The 16,496-nt window shown below is 43.5% G+C and overlaps 3 protein-coding genes across 3 annotated transcripts in view; 1 reads left to right on the top strand and 2 right to left on the bottom strand.

The window, feature by feature from the left end:
* The window catches only part of PLCH2 (phospholipase C eta 2), a 75,992-nt gene extending 74,356 nt beyond the window's left edge, over positions 1–1,636 (bottom strand). The window contains exon 1 of the mRNA XM_064730514.1: positions 1,257–1,636. The gene's annotated coding sequence lies outside the window, so the exon portion shown is untranslated. The remainder of the gene's footprint in view (positions 1–1,256) is intronic.
* A 2,584-nt stretch (positions 1,637–4,220) lies between these two features.
* PEX10 (peroxisomal biogenesis factor 10) lies at positions 4,221–7,332 on the top strand. The gene is made up of 6 exons (XM_064730568.1): positions 4,221–4,371; positions 4,522–4,602; positions 5,036–5,442; positions 6,149–6,324; positions 6,596–6,731; positions 7,131–7,332. Exons 1-6 carry the CDS (start codon positions 4,260–4,262, stop codon positions 7,200–7,202), a joined length of 984 nt encoding a protein of 327 aa, XP_064586638.1. The 5' UTR covers positions 4,221–4,259; the 3' UTR covers positions 7,203–7,332.
* A 645-nt stretch (positions 7,333–7,977) lies between these two features.
* RER1 (retention in endoplasmic reticulum sorting receptor 1) lies at positions 7,978–16,119 on the bottom strand. Its single transcript, XM_064730790.1, has 7 exons — positions 16,002–16,119; positions 12,301–12,386; positions 11,670–11,774; positions 10,726–10,825; positions 10,124–10,202; positions 9,882–10,017; positions 7,978–9,078 (listed from the first exon to the last, which is right to left on the bottom strand). Exons 2-7 carry the CDS (start codon positions 12,379–12,381, stop codon positions 8,989–8,991), a joined length of 591 nt encoding a protein of 196 aa, XP_064586860.1. The 5' UTR covers positions 12,382–12,386; positions 16,002–16,119; the 3' UTR covers positions 7,978–8,988.
* Positions 16,120–16,496: the final 377 nt, after the last annotated feature.

Here is a 16,496-nt window from a genome sequence, read left to right as displayed (position 1 = left end):
TGGTGCCCAAAGCAGAGGCTGTGACAAGCAGTGCTGCTGCTGAAGGGCTCAGAGCCAAGCCAACATTTCTCCCTGTCCCACAGCAGTCCTGAGGCCACCAGAACACAGTGACACTGACAGCACTCAGATAACTCAGTGTCCTCGGCACTCGCTGGCCTCCCCTCGCTTGCACTGAACAGTTCTCACACTAATCTCACTGGGCAAGAAGGAATTCTCCCCAGCACAGTTTCTGCACCCTCAGTAAGGACAGAAGAAGCTCTCCCAGTAGACAAAACTTTCACCACATTCTTTGAAACAATAAGTTAACTTTGAGCTCCGTTCTGAACATGGCATCAATTTCCTACCTCAAGCCAACCACAGCCAGCAGTGACTCGTACTCTGCTTCTGTTTTATTTTATAACAGACAACCTACCTCTACCACGAAACAGAGCATGATTCTAGAAATTATCACCCTGAGGATTCAGGGTATATTTAAGACCTACATCTGAACCCTGAAGCCCGAGGCATTTGGAGCATACACAGCCCCAGCAATCCAGCCATCCTAATTTTCCACATCTCTGCAATCATTACCCACATTTTTATGCCAGGAAATAACTGAAAAATATTTCTCTATAGCCCAAAAGAATTAGATTTTTTTTTTTAATTTAAAAATTGTCAAAAATAAAAACTTGCATACCTTTTCAAAGCGTTGTGCATGTCTTTCCTCCCAAGTTAAGACTTGGCTGTTCAGTCCCAGAATCAGCCACGTTCTGTTGCTAAACTGGTATTTTATTTAAATACCTGAAGTTTATTTTACATCCAACCTCTCTTTTCCAAGTCAGTTTTCATTTTGGCTCCGTACACCTGGGAAGGCTCAGGTTATCAGTTCTGAATGAATGCAGTAATCTTTCATTAAAAAAAAAAAAAAGCAGTTGTCCAGATAGAAAAATCTAAACTTGAATCACAGATGCGATTTGCTTCATCTCTACAAGCTCAAAGAATCTAAGAATTTAGGACTAACAGAATTCCAAGGCTCCTGAACATTTTCATGAACACGAGAAAGCATGATAAAATAAAACAAGCATTAGACACGATGCTCTATTTCCCCTGTTCCTTCAAAAAGAAGAGCAAAAGTAGCAGCAAATTCTGTTCCAGCTACAAGGCTGGGATAGCGCATTCTAAACTTTGTTTCTAACACCCAAGAGCAAACAAAAGTGTTAAAATGACACCCCAATGATGGCTGCAATGAAAGTAGCAAAGCAAACACACACACACACCTTTGTCTGTCCCGGCCGGGCAGTGCAGAAGGGCTGTCCCTGCTCGTGTGTGTCCAACCTTCATACCCGGGACAAACCCGGGAGGAACCGAGGAGTCTGCAGCGAAATCCCGCCCCGCTTTCACACGCGGAGGGCTCAGATCACAAAGCAGCTTCCCAGCCCCTGCTCAAACAGTTCAGCTCCAGGGTAACAAGTTCAGAGTGGGAGGAGGCAGAGGGAAGGGGAGGGTGGTAACAATGCCGAGCAGACGTTTCGCTCCTTTGGCATCGGCCGAACCTGTTCTGCAGGTTGGGAGCTGCAGCATCTGCCCGCTGCCCTGCTGGAAAGCTGCGCTCCCAACCTCGTGTCTCCCAGCAGGTCCGCAGAGGCAAAAAGCAGATTTTGTGATGCACAGACAAGTAGCCTGTGGGAGGAAAGGTTAATCATTGCCGAGCACCGAGGGTTTTTTACATTTTGGACTTCCTTGTGGTAACGTCAGCGAAGCAGCTCGCTCCCCTGTCAGGTGTGTTAGAAGGAAAAGCAGAGAAGCATGGCATGGAAATCAAGAAAAACTCCCAAAAACTTAATCAAAAACACAACAATGACGTTTTAAGAGATAATGTCGATTTTCTGAAGTCACCAGTATCAATCAGAATACAGAGGAGTATCTGCATTCTGATTGAATAATTGTAATAAGAATCTGAATCAGATTTTCCTGGCAGATCATAGTGTAACAGCCAACATGTGTGTGTTTTTATCTATGTATTTTATTTATGCATGTGTGTGTTTTTATCTATGTATGAATATATGTATGAAAGCATATCACAAAATGGGAAGGTTACTTGGCATGCTGCACCTCCTCAGTTCAAAACACACTGGAAGGATCCCCACCCTACAAAACATCACAAAACAACTTTTAGAATATAATAAAATCCATATAATAAGCCAAACCGGGCATATACACAGAATTTACACACTTGAAATGTTTTAACACTTGTTGGCAGAGTCTGACCTTCAGCTTTATCAATGGTTTCCAATCTAATAATTAAGTGGTCATTAGTCAGGATTTCAGCTTTGCAAAAAAAACCCCAAAAAACTCTCGAGCTTTTCTTTTGTTTCTTGACCCATAAAATAAGAAAATCACATTTACCCACTTCAGCAAAAAGACAACAAATATGTTTGCTATTTTTCTTAACAATTGAGCTGTTGGATGTGTGAGATACACACAGCTCTGCCTTTAAACAAAAATCAAACCAGGAGAGATTGGATTGGAATCCTGAACAAAATGATCCAAGGATTGGTCAGTAAAGTTTGTAAATTGTAAAAATTCTATAATTTAAGGTGGCAGCTTCGAGTTTCTTATTTAATAGATTTAAGTGTGAAAATGTCCCATTCCAGACCTCACTTCCCGTGGGATATTTCCTTATGCAGGTGCGTCCCCTACTGTTGAACGGCGAAAAATGTGCCAATTTTTTTTTTTTTCCCTAATTCCATCGATTTTACAGAGGGAACAATCCGCGATTCCATTGATTGCGACACATCCTAACAAATAAAAACTGAGCAGCGCCTGGAGCAGGGAGGGAGGGAAGGATTAAAAATGTTTTGCTTATCTGTAAGATTCATCACAGCTTTACTTATCACGTACAACTTCTGGTGCAGTTTAATTAGAACTTTGATGCCACGATCTGTGAACTAATAGGCTGCTGAAAGGATTACAAATATCCAGTTTATTTGTGGTTATGTTTGGCCACAGGGAGCTTTTCTTTGCATTTCAGTAAAATGAAGAAAAAACCCACCAAGCTCCTGCTCTCCCAAAATTTTCCAGTGAGTTCCTGCCATATCAATCTGTAAATTCTTCAGGAAAACACCTACTTTAATTTCAGTTAAATAGTTTTGTCAAATAAATTAATTAAATGTGGAGCTGTTTAATTGTCCTTTCACTTCAGAGTTGAATTTATAACAATGCAACATTAAAATCTGCTAGGAAAAAAAATTTTAAAAAGGTGTTTTAGCAAAAATGAATGTACCAGACCTCAGAGTGTAAATATATAAAAATACACACAACAAGTAGAGGTTACTAGGATTCTGGAGAAGGATGTACTGACATGTTGATGTGTTTGTAGCTTTGCAGTGTGGAGGTTGTGTTTGTTGTTTTTGGCAGAATACAAAGGGCAGCTTGTTCAGTTTCCCCATACAAACAGCTCATTTCGCAGCTGTTAAAAAAGCAGTAGTAGGACACTAAATACACCTTCCTTCTGAATTATCCCCATTTTTTTAAAAAAGCAATTTTTTAAAAGTGGGAATAGATGACACCATGAAAGGTATCGCTGCTTTTAGCCTAAAACTGCAGATAGTGGAGAGCAACATGATGTTTAATTAAAAAAAAAAAAAAAAAGAGTTGTGGAAGGGCTGGAGAATTTGGAATTTGTACAAGGTTGTGGAGGGCACCTGCCTGGGGAGCGGTGATTCAGTGGGTTCCTTGTGAACTGTGTTCTGAAACATTCTAGATCTCACTTTTACCGATCTTTGCATCTCAGCTGCGATCGCGGGGCTCCTTCCCATCCCTTTTCCCTCCCATTTCCCCGCCCCTTTTCCTGCCCCTTTCCCCGCCCCTCACTGTTCATTTCCTCGCCCCTTTTCCCACCCCTCACATCCCTTCCCGCCCCTTTTTCCGCCCCACCCCTCACAGCCCTTCCCTCCCCTGGCGCTCTTCCCGCCCCTTTTCCCACCCCTTTTCTCTCCCTTCCCTCCCCTCACGGCACTTTTTCCACCCCTTTTGCCATTCTCTCCGCCCCTTTTCCCACCCCTTTTCCCACCCTTTTCCCATTTTTCCCACCCCTTTTCCCACCCTTTTCCCATTTTTCCCACCCCTTTTCCCACCCTTTTCTCCCCCTCAGGGTAGGGGAGGCGTTTCCCGCCTCTTTTCCCGCCCCTCACTGACGGAATATCCCTGCGCGGCCGGCGGGTGCTCCGCCGCTGCTGGGGCCGCGGTGCCGCCTGAGGCCCCGTGTCCGTCCGCCCGCCATGGCGGCGGCGGCGGCGGGCCCGGCGCGGCTGGTGCGCTGCGGGCAGAAGGACGAGCTCTACCGGGCCGGGCTGCGCAGCGGGGCCGGCACGGCGCTGAGGGGGCTGGCGGGTAATGCCTGAGGGGGGTTGGATTCACCCCGAGCCCTCCCGGGTGAGGCCGGCACAGCGGCTCCGGATGGGGGTCGGAGGGACCGGGAGGAATTCCCCGTGAGGGCTCGGCCCCGCACGGATCTGGTGCAGTGACAGCCCCGTCCCGCAGGTGCCCGGCCGTGGCTGGCGTGGAGGAGGGAGGTGGAGCTGCTCTCCGATGTGGCTTATTTCGTGCTCACCACGCTGTCAGGTAACCTTCTCTGTCGTTTATCGTTTATTATAATTTCTGCCAACATCTGAAAGCTGGGGAGCCAGTGCTGGTGATCACCACCCGAGACTGCCCAACAGCAGTCTGTTCTTTTCAGCCTGGGGGTTGGTTTGGTTTGGATAAATGCTTTCTGGTAAATATGAAAGCACGAAATCGTTGGTTTCAAACACACAGATAGATGTTCTTCTAAAAGCAGGAATAGGAATTTTTTAAAATCAGGGATACCATGGAAAGTATCCCTGCTTCAAGCCTACAACTGCAGATACTGGATGTCACCATGATGCTTATCTTAATTCAACAAAAAAAATAACTATTTCCAAATTCCAAAGCCTGAACAGCCTGTCCCCACTGCTCAGCACATCCAGAATGATGCTGCAGTTGCCCTCTCACCCTGTTTCTCTCACACATTGTTTAGGTTATCAGACCCTGGGAGAAGAGTATGTGAACATCATTCAGGTTGACCCGAGCAAGAAGAAGGTGCCTTCCTTCCTTCGTCGGGCCCTCTTCATTTCCCTGCACACCTTGGTGCCCTACTGCCTGGAAAAGGCACTGCTGCACCTCCAACACGAGCTGCAGGTGGAGGCTGAGGAATGCAGGAGCCCAGAGAGCCCCCCAGCCCTTGGCTTTCCCAGCAGGAGCTTCATTCGCAGCTGGATTCGGAGGCAGGTTGGGCAGCTCAGTGAGCAGCAGAAGAAAAGAGCATCCCAGGTTGTGGATGTCCTCAAACAATCCATCCCCCTGCTGCACCGGCTCCACCTGGCAGTGTTCTACATCCAGGGCACCTTCTATCACCTGTCCAAAAGGGTCACAGGCATCTCATATGTAAGTGCTTTTGGTTCAAGATGTGTCCACTGCAGAATTTTGGCCTCTTGGGTGCTGTATGTATAAAAGGGATAAGGAATTTGGCTGTTGTTGCAGGGCAGAGGGGTGAGAGGGAAGGTTTTGCTTTATGTGGGGGATGATGAGTCCCTGCAGTCAGGAGGTTACAGGAATAAACATCAATGTTTATTCATCTTCATACATATTCTATGTATGATGTTCATAAATATTCTATGTATGAAGTTACTGTATAACTTCAGTCTGTCTGCCACAAACACACTGGAAGTGACAGGTGACTTGATAAATCCGTGGGAAATACTGTTTTGAACAACACTCAGTATACATTTAGATAGCACTTTTCTATATGAAGGTAATTTTGTATGTTTACAAAAAACCATCAGAAATGTGTACAGACAAAAGAGTTCTCAACAATTCCCAGCATCAGTGCAGGAAATAGGTGTTTGTTTGCTCAGATACATAAGAAAACCAAACCAATTAAAGCTGCAATTTTTATGGGCACACAGCAGCTAAGTCCAGCCTGACTGAAGGTGGTTACACCTCCTGAGAGACAGCTGGTTGAGGAGTCCTAAAATGTAAATTTTTTTGACATTATGAAAATCCCAAATCAAGTCTATTGCAGATGGGGAGAGGGAGAACAGTTTCCTAAAACCACAGTAACAAAACACCTCTCTTTCTGTGAATTCTCTAGCTGCATTTTGGAGGACTGCAAGGAGAAGATCAGAGCATCAGATCAAGTTACAAGTTTCTTGGAATAATTTCCCTCTTCCACCTTCTGCTGACCATTGGAGTTCAGATGTACAGCTTCAAACAGAAGCAGAGAGCAAGGCAGGAGTGGAGGCTGCACCGCAACCTCACCCACCAGAAGTAAGAAAGAGTTGGTTCTTGATTCTTAGGAAAGAGGTGGGAAAGAACAGTAGTGACACCCCAGTTTAGGTTACAGTCTGATGTAAACATTTCATTAATTAGCACAAGTAATTATTTGCTGGTTTGTGTGTCTTGAACTTCATACTTTGGTGTTTTAGAGACCTCCATGAAAAGGGCTGATCCTTGAGCACAGGTTGTGTTGCCCAGCATTTCTGCCGAGCAGGGTGAGCGCAATTAACACAATTAACGCCGCTGTGCCTGTGTTAATTAGAAGCAGGAGCACGGAGGCGGCGGCCGGGCGCCAGTCGCGCTGCACGCTGTGCCTGGAGGAGAGGAGGCACAGCACAGCCACCCCCTGCGGGCACCTCTTCTGCTGGGAGTGCATCACGGCCTGGTGCAGCACCAGGGTGAGTACACACAGCTCAGTGACAGTGACAGTGACACAGGTGAGCTCAGCACTCAACACTGGGCCAGCTCAGGGGAGCTTGTACCACAGCTGGGACTGAAAAATTATTTTCTGAAGCAGCTACATTGTATTCGATTTTTAAATACATATTCGTTGTCCTCATCCTTTTTAAATACAACATCGTATGCATCTTCTTTTAAAATTCAGTATGTCCATCTATTCCTTTTAATACAACAATTCGAGTCACTTTCCTTTAATACACAATTCGTATGTCCATTATTCCTTTTAAATACAACATTCAGTATGTCACTCTTCCTTTTTTAATAATTCGTATGTCCATCTATTCCTTTTTTAAATACAACTATTCAGTATGTCCATCCATTCCCTTTTCTTTCTGCAGGCAGAATGTCCACTGTGCAGAGAGAAGTTCCATCCTCAGAAACTGATCTACCTACGGCACTACCAAATGTAAAGGGAACCTCTTCTGTCTCCTCATACTTGGGTTGGTCCAAGAAATGCTTTATTAAACTGGAAACTGCCTGTGCAAGGTGGTACTACATTCCTGTGTGACAGAATAAAGCTATTTTTGCTTCTACATTCAATATGGAATATATTCTTTCTTCTGTATTCAATACGGAATATATTCCTTTCTCTAGATTTTTTCTTCTGCATTCAGTACGGAATATATTCCTTTCTCTAGATTTTTTCTTCTGCATTCAGTACGGAATATATTCCTTTCTCTAGATTTTTTCTTCTGCATTCAGTACGGAATATATTCCTTTCTCTAGATTTTTTCTTCTGTATTCAATATGGAATATATTCCTTTCTCTAGATTTTTTCTTCTATATTCAATATGGAATATATTCCTTTCTCTAGATTTGTCTTCTTATTATACGATATATCCCTTCTCAGATTTTCTTCTGTATTCAGTATGGAATATATTCCTTTCTCTAGATTTTTTCTTCTATATTCAATATGGAATATATTCCTTTCTCTAGATTTTTTCTTCTACATTCAATATGGAATGTATTCCTTTCTCTGTATTCAATATGGAATATATTCCTTTCTCTTCTGATGTAGCTCCTGACCATATTAAAAATGGGTTTATAAACCACGCTTAACTCAAGTGAATGCTCCCTGAAGAGTTGAAAAATGCATTGCATGAAGGTAAAGTGAGGGCAACCATTACTGAAAAGGAGTAATAAATAGTGTTAGATCAAGAGATGTATATAAAGATAGAGAACAAGTAAAGGGGAACACTGTCTTTTAATAAATTTTGGAATTAAAAAGTCACTTAATAAAACTGCAGTTGTATCACATGAAAAAGTTTACATGCAGGTCCATTTATCTCTCATTTTATTCCCCCCCATAAAAAAAGAAAATCTGTGTTAAAACCCCCATGACTGTCTGTTCTGTCCTGGCCAGTTTGGGCACGTCCTGTGGGGCTGCACAAATCCAACTTCAATTATTGAAGAAACCATTACGTATGAAAGAAACTCCAACCAATAACAATTAAAATATATATTTTTATAATTCCAGGTCCTCAAAGGAAATTGTAATAGAGTTTGAACAAAGTTCTGAGTCATCAGAAAGAGCCCAATTTTAGCATCTGCTGGGAGATGGAACAGTGAAACTGGCATTAAAACCCAACACAAACGAGTTGCTTTAGAAGCTAAATGAGTATTTTTGCCCTACTGCAAACCCCATAATTTAGTAATTTCTTATTCCTATCTATACTTGTTTGGTTATAACTCAGTAATACCATGCATTTAGGAAACTGGCTTAAGTTCTGCATCTAATTTAGGTCTACTGAATTCTTCTATGAAAACAGCACACGGCCATGAAGCAGAAAACAGCATCACGTGTGCCAGCTTACACTTTCCTCCACAGATGTGCACAGCACTTCAGGGTGATGTTGAGCAGGAGAACTATGTAAAAACATCCAACTCTAGGCCATTAACCTCTCCAGTGCAACAGATCTTGAAAGAAATACGTTATCCCAAATCCATGGGATTATCCAAAGTTTCTCCAACTTCTTACAAAAGAGAATAAACTCAATGCAATTTGGTTAGAATGCCAGTTTCCTCGAGAATCTGATATTTCAGATAAAAATAGCAAGATCCTCGTAAAATGAAAATTCAACTGCTTTGTCACCACTCTGTTAATCACTTTTATGAAGAAAAAAGGCATTGTTACAATGGCTCAAAATCTTTCCTTTAGTGAGCAGTAGAATTGGTCAACAGGTTGATTGCTTCTTCCTAGCTAGCAAAGGTCTTCCCCACATCCTCTTTCCCTTTGTATTTCCTCTTGCCATGTGTGAAGGGTATATATCTGTACTTTATCATGTGCTGCAAAGAGAAAACAGCAGTTGTTGAGACAAGAAAGATATATAAGATATATAATATTTAGAAAAAATGGTTTCTAATACACACTGTAAATTACTGAGTCTTCCAGAAAGAGAATTCTTAGTAAAGGTAAAGAAATAGCCAATCCTACAGCAGTTTAAATGTAAATTGGAGAGCAGTTTTTAAATCTAAATAGGAGTATGAGAGCAGTTTATAAATCTCAGATTTTGGGTTACCCAACAAATTGTACATTACAGTGAAGATTACTGATTGGGGAACCATGGGAAACTGGAGAGAGCACAGAGGAATTAATTATTTACTACCCTTTCAACTTCAATTTACCACTTTGGACCACAGTACATGCACAAGATTCTGAATATATAAGAAAAAAATTAGGTTTTTTTTTAATGTTACCAAACCATAAGAAATTTGTTAAAATGTTCTGAATCACTTGCCTATGTTCTTTCCCTTTTCCCCCTTCTACTTCCTCACACCACCTTGTGAGAACTTCCCTTTTCACCCACCAGAAATGGTTCAACACCTCTGCATCCAAAATAGCCACAGGAAGTGGATGAGAACCTGCATAAAACCCTGACACTGCACTCTCAAGTCAAAACCTTTTGGAAACAAGAATAAAATTTTGTAAAACATGCCCCACAATCAATGTTCAAGTATTAGTTATTGAAGTTCCTCCAGTAAAATAAATGTGTGCAGCACATTTAAGCCCTGAAGGCTTCACTGGATGGCCAGTTTGAAGCAATGCTGTAAATCCTGACATCACAAATTCTCTGTTCTTGCCAAATTACCTTGATTTGCCTCTTCATAGTGATACAAAATAGCATAATGAAGTACATCACAAGGATTGGCCAAAACACAGGAACGTTGAAAGCCTCAAAGAATGTACAAGCCATAGCAACCAGGATTCCTTTAGTGGCAGAATGCCTGAAAAATAATGGTAACAATTAATCCTTCAAGCCCAGTTACCATGAATGTCGTGCAGATATTTGTATTTTTCAAAACCAGAACACAGGCAGATGGATGCACTCACCAGAATTTGAATTCTGGGAGCCTTCTAATGAAAGGCCGGAATTCTTCATTTTGCCTTGTAGGTAAGGAAGGACCATCATCTAAAAATAACAGAAAAGAAACCAAACCACAAACCTCCTCACAGTAGATTTTTTAGACTATTCAGACCCCAGTTTTTTGGGGTTTTTTTTACTTTTTATCTTAAGGGAAAAATAAAAATCACAAAACAGAACCACACCAAATTTCCATTGTCACACATAGATCCCAGTTAAGAGTTGCTGATTTAATCTAAGTTCACATAAATTCCTTAAAATAAACTTAATATAGATTCTTTTAAAGAAAATAGGGAATAGGAATGCCAGGCCACTTGAGTAACTATGGGGAGAGCTTAAGTCACATAAACCTCCTTTTAAAACACAGAAAATTATTACAATATGAAATATATTCAAGCCCCATGAAAAGGACAAATTTAGAGCAACTCTTGATGTTAAGGTGTACAGATTTTTTTCACATCTAAGAAATACAATATAGTGCTAAAAGTGCATTATCTTTACACTACAGTATCAGACAAAAGGAGCTGGAAATTTGACCAAGTTTGAAATGAAAAGGAATTTTTCCCCATACCTGAATCCTCCATTAGAGAGGGGTCTACCTTTGGCGACAGGAAAGCTATGAAGAGGTTGAGGTGGTAGATTCCCAAGGCATATGTCACAATGTACCAACCCTGCACAGGGAGGAACAGACAAGGGCAAAATCCTCCTGAAAACCATTCTCTGATACTGATTTTTAACAAGATTAAACAAGCTGGGGTTTGTGCTTCCTTGAGAAGCTTTTTTATGTCCTCATATTAACCCAAAGGTTTCTGGGCTTGTAAAAATATCAATTCTCAATGATCAAAACAAGTTTTAGAACATGACAGGACAGCAAATCTCTCATGTAGTGACAGAGTCAACATGAAACCATGGTCTAGCACCCAGTTTCTCTATGTTCAGGATGTGGACTTCAAAAGTAGTAAAAAGCATAAAACCATCCTTTTTTAATCATCTTTGCAGCCCTCAGGGTCTGAAATTTTCCTACTACTATGACCTGTAAAGGTTTCAAATTCTGTAATCTTCACTTTTTGGGACTAACAGTTCCCAAGTTAACTGAGCTGCAGACTGGCATGGCACAGAAACATCTGATTAGTGGGAAATAGTCTGTCCCTGCCTGCAGGGAGAGAAATGCTGACAGAGCCACTGCTCGTGGTTTTCATGACAGAAAGGAACCCCTGGCTCTGAGCATGTTGTTATACAGCTTTAATATAAAAGCAAAAACTTAATTACAACAGTTCCCAGAGATTTATTTTGTGAATTCAGATGAATATCCTCAAGTGGTCACACATTTTTCCCTCTGTATCAGCAACTTCCACACCCACAGGATGTGCTCTCTCTTCAGACTCCACAATTTACCTTCTGCCACATGCACACCTGATTCTAAAGTAACAGCACACTTCAAAAACACTCCTAGAATCCAAATTAGACCAGCAACAATATCTGGAACTACTTCAGCATCAAGCCCAGTCCTCTCACCTGCAGTAAATAAACTCTAATCATGTAGATAAAGCTCAGCCCCAGCGTTACAATCCATCGCACTGCAGTGTAGGGGGTGGATTTGTCTAACCAGGACTGGTAGATCTGCAGGAAACACAAAGTAAATAATAAATACTGTAAAATACTTGATGCACAATGGATAAAGTTTATTTGAGGGTAGTATGGGCAAAAGAAAGCATTTGGGAGGAGTATTTTGGGAAAGAATAACATTGAGCACTTGTATTCTTTACTACAAATAAATTACACAGAACTGTACTTATAAGTTTCTATATTTTTACAAAGGAAAAAAGTCCCTAATGCTTGGGGATTTTGTAAAGCAATTTAAATTTTCTATATTTTATGCAAATTGCTTCCGTTAAGATGAATTTGAAACTAAATCTGAACTCACTCCTCATTTCTGGCAGCAACAACATATTTTCACTGTGCAATGTCACACATATGCCCATTGAATTTTCCAGTAAATCATTTATTATAGGTATTTATCTATTTTAAAAGAAATGTTTTATATATATTTCAGCATTTCAACAACCCAGCCAACAAGGAGTGAGTTCAAGAAGCTGCAGTGAGATCTGGTTCTAAAGGAGTCAGAAAAATCCTTCACAAAACCAACCTGTCCAAGTCTTGAGAAAAATCTATAGACCACGGAAGGTTTTCCATGCACAGACTCCCCAATGCTGTCCCCTTCTGACATGGTGGCTGTGGAAACAAAACATGGGACAAGGCAATGTTGAAATCCAAAATCTGAGCTCAGGGAGGTTTAAATCACATTATCTGAGCCAGCATCTACACACAATATTGTCCTGGTTTGTTCTGTTTGAAACAAATTATTCTGAATATTTTTAAAGAGAGGACATTCATGCCAAAACGAATGAAAATTCCTTGTCCAAGAAAGGAAAGAACAGGGTATTTTACAAAGACAAGACAGGATCCAGTGCATTTTGGTGAAGGAAATAAAGAAGTCCAGCAGGAAATTCAGGACCAGGCCAGTTGGACGTTGTCACCTTGCTAAGGGACAGCCTGAGCTACAAGCTCTGAGCAGTGAGGCATGAACTCATGGCAGCACTTCCCTGCTGCCACCTCGGGCTCCAGAGGCAAAGAACAAAACCACAATAAGTAGGTTTTTTTAAAAAAAAGCTGCTTAGGATTTTAAATACTGAGTAAGTAGTGAAGAAATGAACTCAGGACTCTGCACACCTTCAGCCTCTGCCAGAGCACCAAACCCAAAGTGCTGCCCATGCTGGAATCATTCAATGAATTTCTCTGTCTCTGGAACACCAAGAGCAGTGACAGGAGAGTTTTACACAAGAGCAAAACTGCACAGTCAAAGGGCCAAGAGCCTGAACTCAAATATAAAATTACCCAAGGGGATTATTTTTCAGTCCATGCCTCTGCTACCAATTGAAGAGCTTGATTTTTCTTATCAGTGAGTTTTACAGCTCACTTGGAGATAGAAGGCAAATAAAGTGGATCCTAAGCAGGAACATTTTGCCACATCACCAAGAGCAATCCCTGGCACTACTTCCTGCAATCCTCGTCTGTGGGAGGGACTGGGTAACCCTGGGATACCGGGAGCACACTCAGCCCTGCTCAAGAGCCTCACACCATAACAAATCTCTATGAAACATTCACAAATTTAAAAAAAAATTAAAAAAAGCAAATTGTCTTAGATGCTGCAATACAGAAAATTTGGGATCAAGGATAATCTGAGGAGGCACAAAACCTTAAAGCTGTGTGTTTTTTCTGTAAACATCTTAAAATTACATCTTATGGAATAATTAGAAAGTAGAAAAAAAGGAGCCCTGTTACACTCCAAAAGCAAAAGGGAATCATTAGGAGGCTTCAGGAGCTGAATCCACTTTGATTCAAGCTATAGCTAAAAGAAAAAAATCTATAGAAAGTCATAGACTATACACACTTTTCCATTACAGGCAAAACAAATAATTATTTTTCTCCCCACTCTCTGCAGGACAGAAATTCAGCATTCTCAGCTAAGCATCATTTGGTGCTTTATTCTGGGGTATTTTTTAATGTCCTGAAGTACAAAGCTGAAACAAAAAGTTATTCAATTAATTCAAACCACAGAATAATTTATCAGAGATCAATAAAAACTCTCATAGTGTCAAAATTAATTCTACAGATACGTTCACAGCAAATATGGGCTACAGGCTTACAAGACAATCTTGTAAATGTTACCCTGTGCAGAACAAGTGGGAAATCATGGGTGTGAGGTTACTGATGCTGGAGCAGGGATCATGCTTGGTGTAAAATATGGAATTATGGTGATTATGCATGATTTTATCATGCACACAGTTCTCCCAGAGCAGACCAAGAAATAAATCAGTTCTACTGAGGAGAAACCTCTCTGGGGCTCAGTTTAACCACAAGACCCAGAGCAGAATTTAAGGAATATTTCTCATCACATTAAACCTCTGCTGGAAGATCACCTGTAATGAACAATTCTACAATTATCAAAGGCAGGAGTCCTTGGCACTGCTCTGAGGGCAGCTCACAGTTAAGAACAGCGGCCTGTGCTGGTTTAAGGGAATGATTAAACCTAAAGAGTTGCAATTTCTCTTTCATAATCATGGAACCATAGAATGATTTAGGTTGGGAGGGACCTTAAAGATCATCCCATCCCACCCCTGCCATGGCAGGGACACCTTCCAGTATCCCAGGGAGCTCCAATGCCCATCCAGCCTGGCCTGGGGCACTGCCAGGGTGCAGGGGCAGCCAGAGCTGCTCTGGGCACCTGTGCCAGGCCTGCCCACCCTCACAGCCAGCAATTCCTGCCCAACTAAAGCCTCTCCATCCTTTTTGAAGTGTAACATCAGATTCAGTGCCCAGCACAAGGAGCTGTCACTGCCCTGAAGCCATTCCAGGACAACCAGACACACACAGAGAGATGAACACAGCAGGAATTAACACAATCAGGCACACACACAAATTAACACAACCAGACACACACAGAGAGATGAACACAGCAGGAATTAACACAATGAGGCACACACACACAAATTAACACAACCAGACACAGAGAGATGAACACAGCAAGAATTAACACAATCAGGCACACACACACAAATTAACACAACCAGACACAGAGAGATGAACACAGCAGGAATTAACACAATCAGGCACACACACACAAATTAACACAACCAGACACAGAGAGATGAACACAGCAGGAATTAACACAATCAGGCACACACACACAAATTAACACAACCAGACACACACAGAAATGGACACAACCACCAGAAACACACACAGAAATTCACACAACCACCAGAAACAAACACAGAGGTGAACACAACCAGACACACACAGAGATCAACACACTCAGGCACACACATAAATGAACACAACCAGACACACACACACACAGGTTAACAGAACCAAGCACACACAGAGAAATTATCACAACCAGACAAACACAGAGCTGAACATAACCAGGCACACACAAATCAACACAACCAGACAGACACACACAGAGATGATCACAACCAACGAGGGAATCGTTTGTGCCAGCAGAACTGAGGCTGCTCCTAAAACGAAACCGTATTACGCTAGAAAACACCACGTAAGCGAAGGTAGGGCCTGAACAATTATGCTTTCACCGCAATTGTTATGGTAATTTCATGACAAACAGCACTGATCGCTGAGTTCTGAAAGGCAGAACCTCCGGCATTAAGAATATTCACTTTAAGCCTCACATCATCACACAGAGGTATAGAATTAGAGCATAAGTCTGCTCATAATACAGAATTTTCTTAAATTTATAATATAAATGCAGCAGGTAACGAGCAAACGCACATTACTGATTCAGGTAACCTTATCTCATAGAGGAACTGTCTTTGGACAGTAACACACTAAGGTGATTTATTACAAACTGGGTGAACGGACAACCACGGGGAACCATCCCATTGGTCGCTCACATTGGTTTTTCACACTAAAAAAAGGCAGCGATTCATTTTATCCATTGCCACAGCAGCCGAGCAGCACCTGCGCTTCTCGCTTGTGCCCGCAAGCTGGGACTTCCCCTTGCCCGGGCACCGCTCAGCCCCGGGCACAGTGAACGGGAGGGGCTGCGCTGCCTCGGCACGGAGCGGGGCCGGTAAGGGGGAACCGAGCCCCGGGAGGCCGCGGCCGGAGCGCCGAGCCCGCAGCAGCCCCCGCGCTCCCGGAGGGGCCGCTCGCTCCAGGCCCCCGCCCGCCCTCCCGCGGGTGTCAGCGCCGCTCCCGGCGGCCCGGAGGCGCAGCGCCCGCCCCCGGTCCCACCCCGCTCCGGCCCCGGTCGGTCCCGGTACTCACAGGCCACCGGGCCGGTCCTGCCTTCCGCTCCCGCCCCTCCACACACCAATATGGCGGCAGCACCGGGATCCCCTTCCGCTTCCGGGGTTCAGGGGCGGGGCACAGCCCCGGTGCTGCCCCGCTATTGGCCCCGGGGGAAAGGGCGGGGCCGCGACGCTGGGCGGGGCGGTGGGAGGTGTGCCCCCGCTCCGTGAGGGGACGCGGGGAACGGGCGGGGCGGTACCGGAGGAGAGGTGGGAGGTGTGTGTGGGGGGGTGTGTGTGGTCTGTGAGGCGGGGCGGGATCGGACGGTACCGGCGCGGAGCGAGCGCAGGACAGGACGGAGCGCGCGGCGCTGAACGGGCTCGCCCTGCTACCCTGAGGGGCGCGCCAGGCTCCGCCCCCCTCGCTAGCGCAGCCAATGAGAACGGCTGCTGGGGCGGGCGTGGACGCGCGGCCAATGGCGGGACGGCGGCGGGTGGGGAGGCGGAGCCGAGGGCGGGGCCGAACCGAGTC

Source organism: Zonotrichia leucophrys, chromosome 21, assembly GCF_028769735.1.
Source record: "Zonotrichia leucophrys gambelii isolate GWCS_2022_RI chromosome 21, RI_Zleu_2.0, whole genome shotgun sequence".
NCBI classification, from domain to species: domain Eukaryota; kingdom Metazoa; phylum Chordata; class Aves; order Passeriformes; family Passerellidae; genus Zonotrichia; species Zonotrichia leucophrys.
The sequence above is the reverse complement of the archived record's forward strand: the minus strand, read 5'-3'. Positions and strand labels throughout refer to the sequence as shown.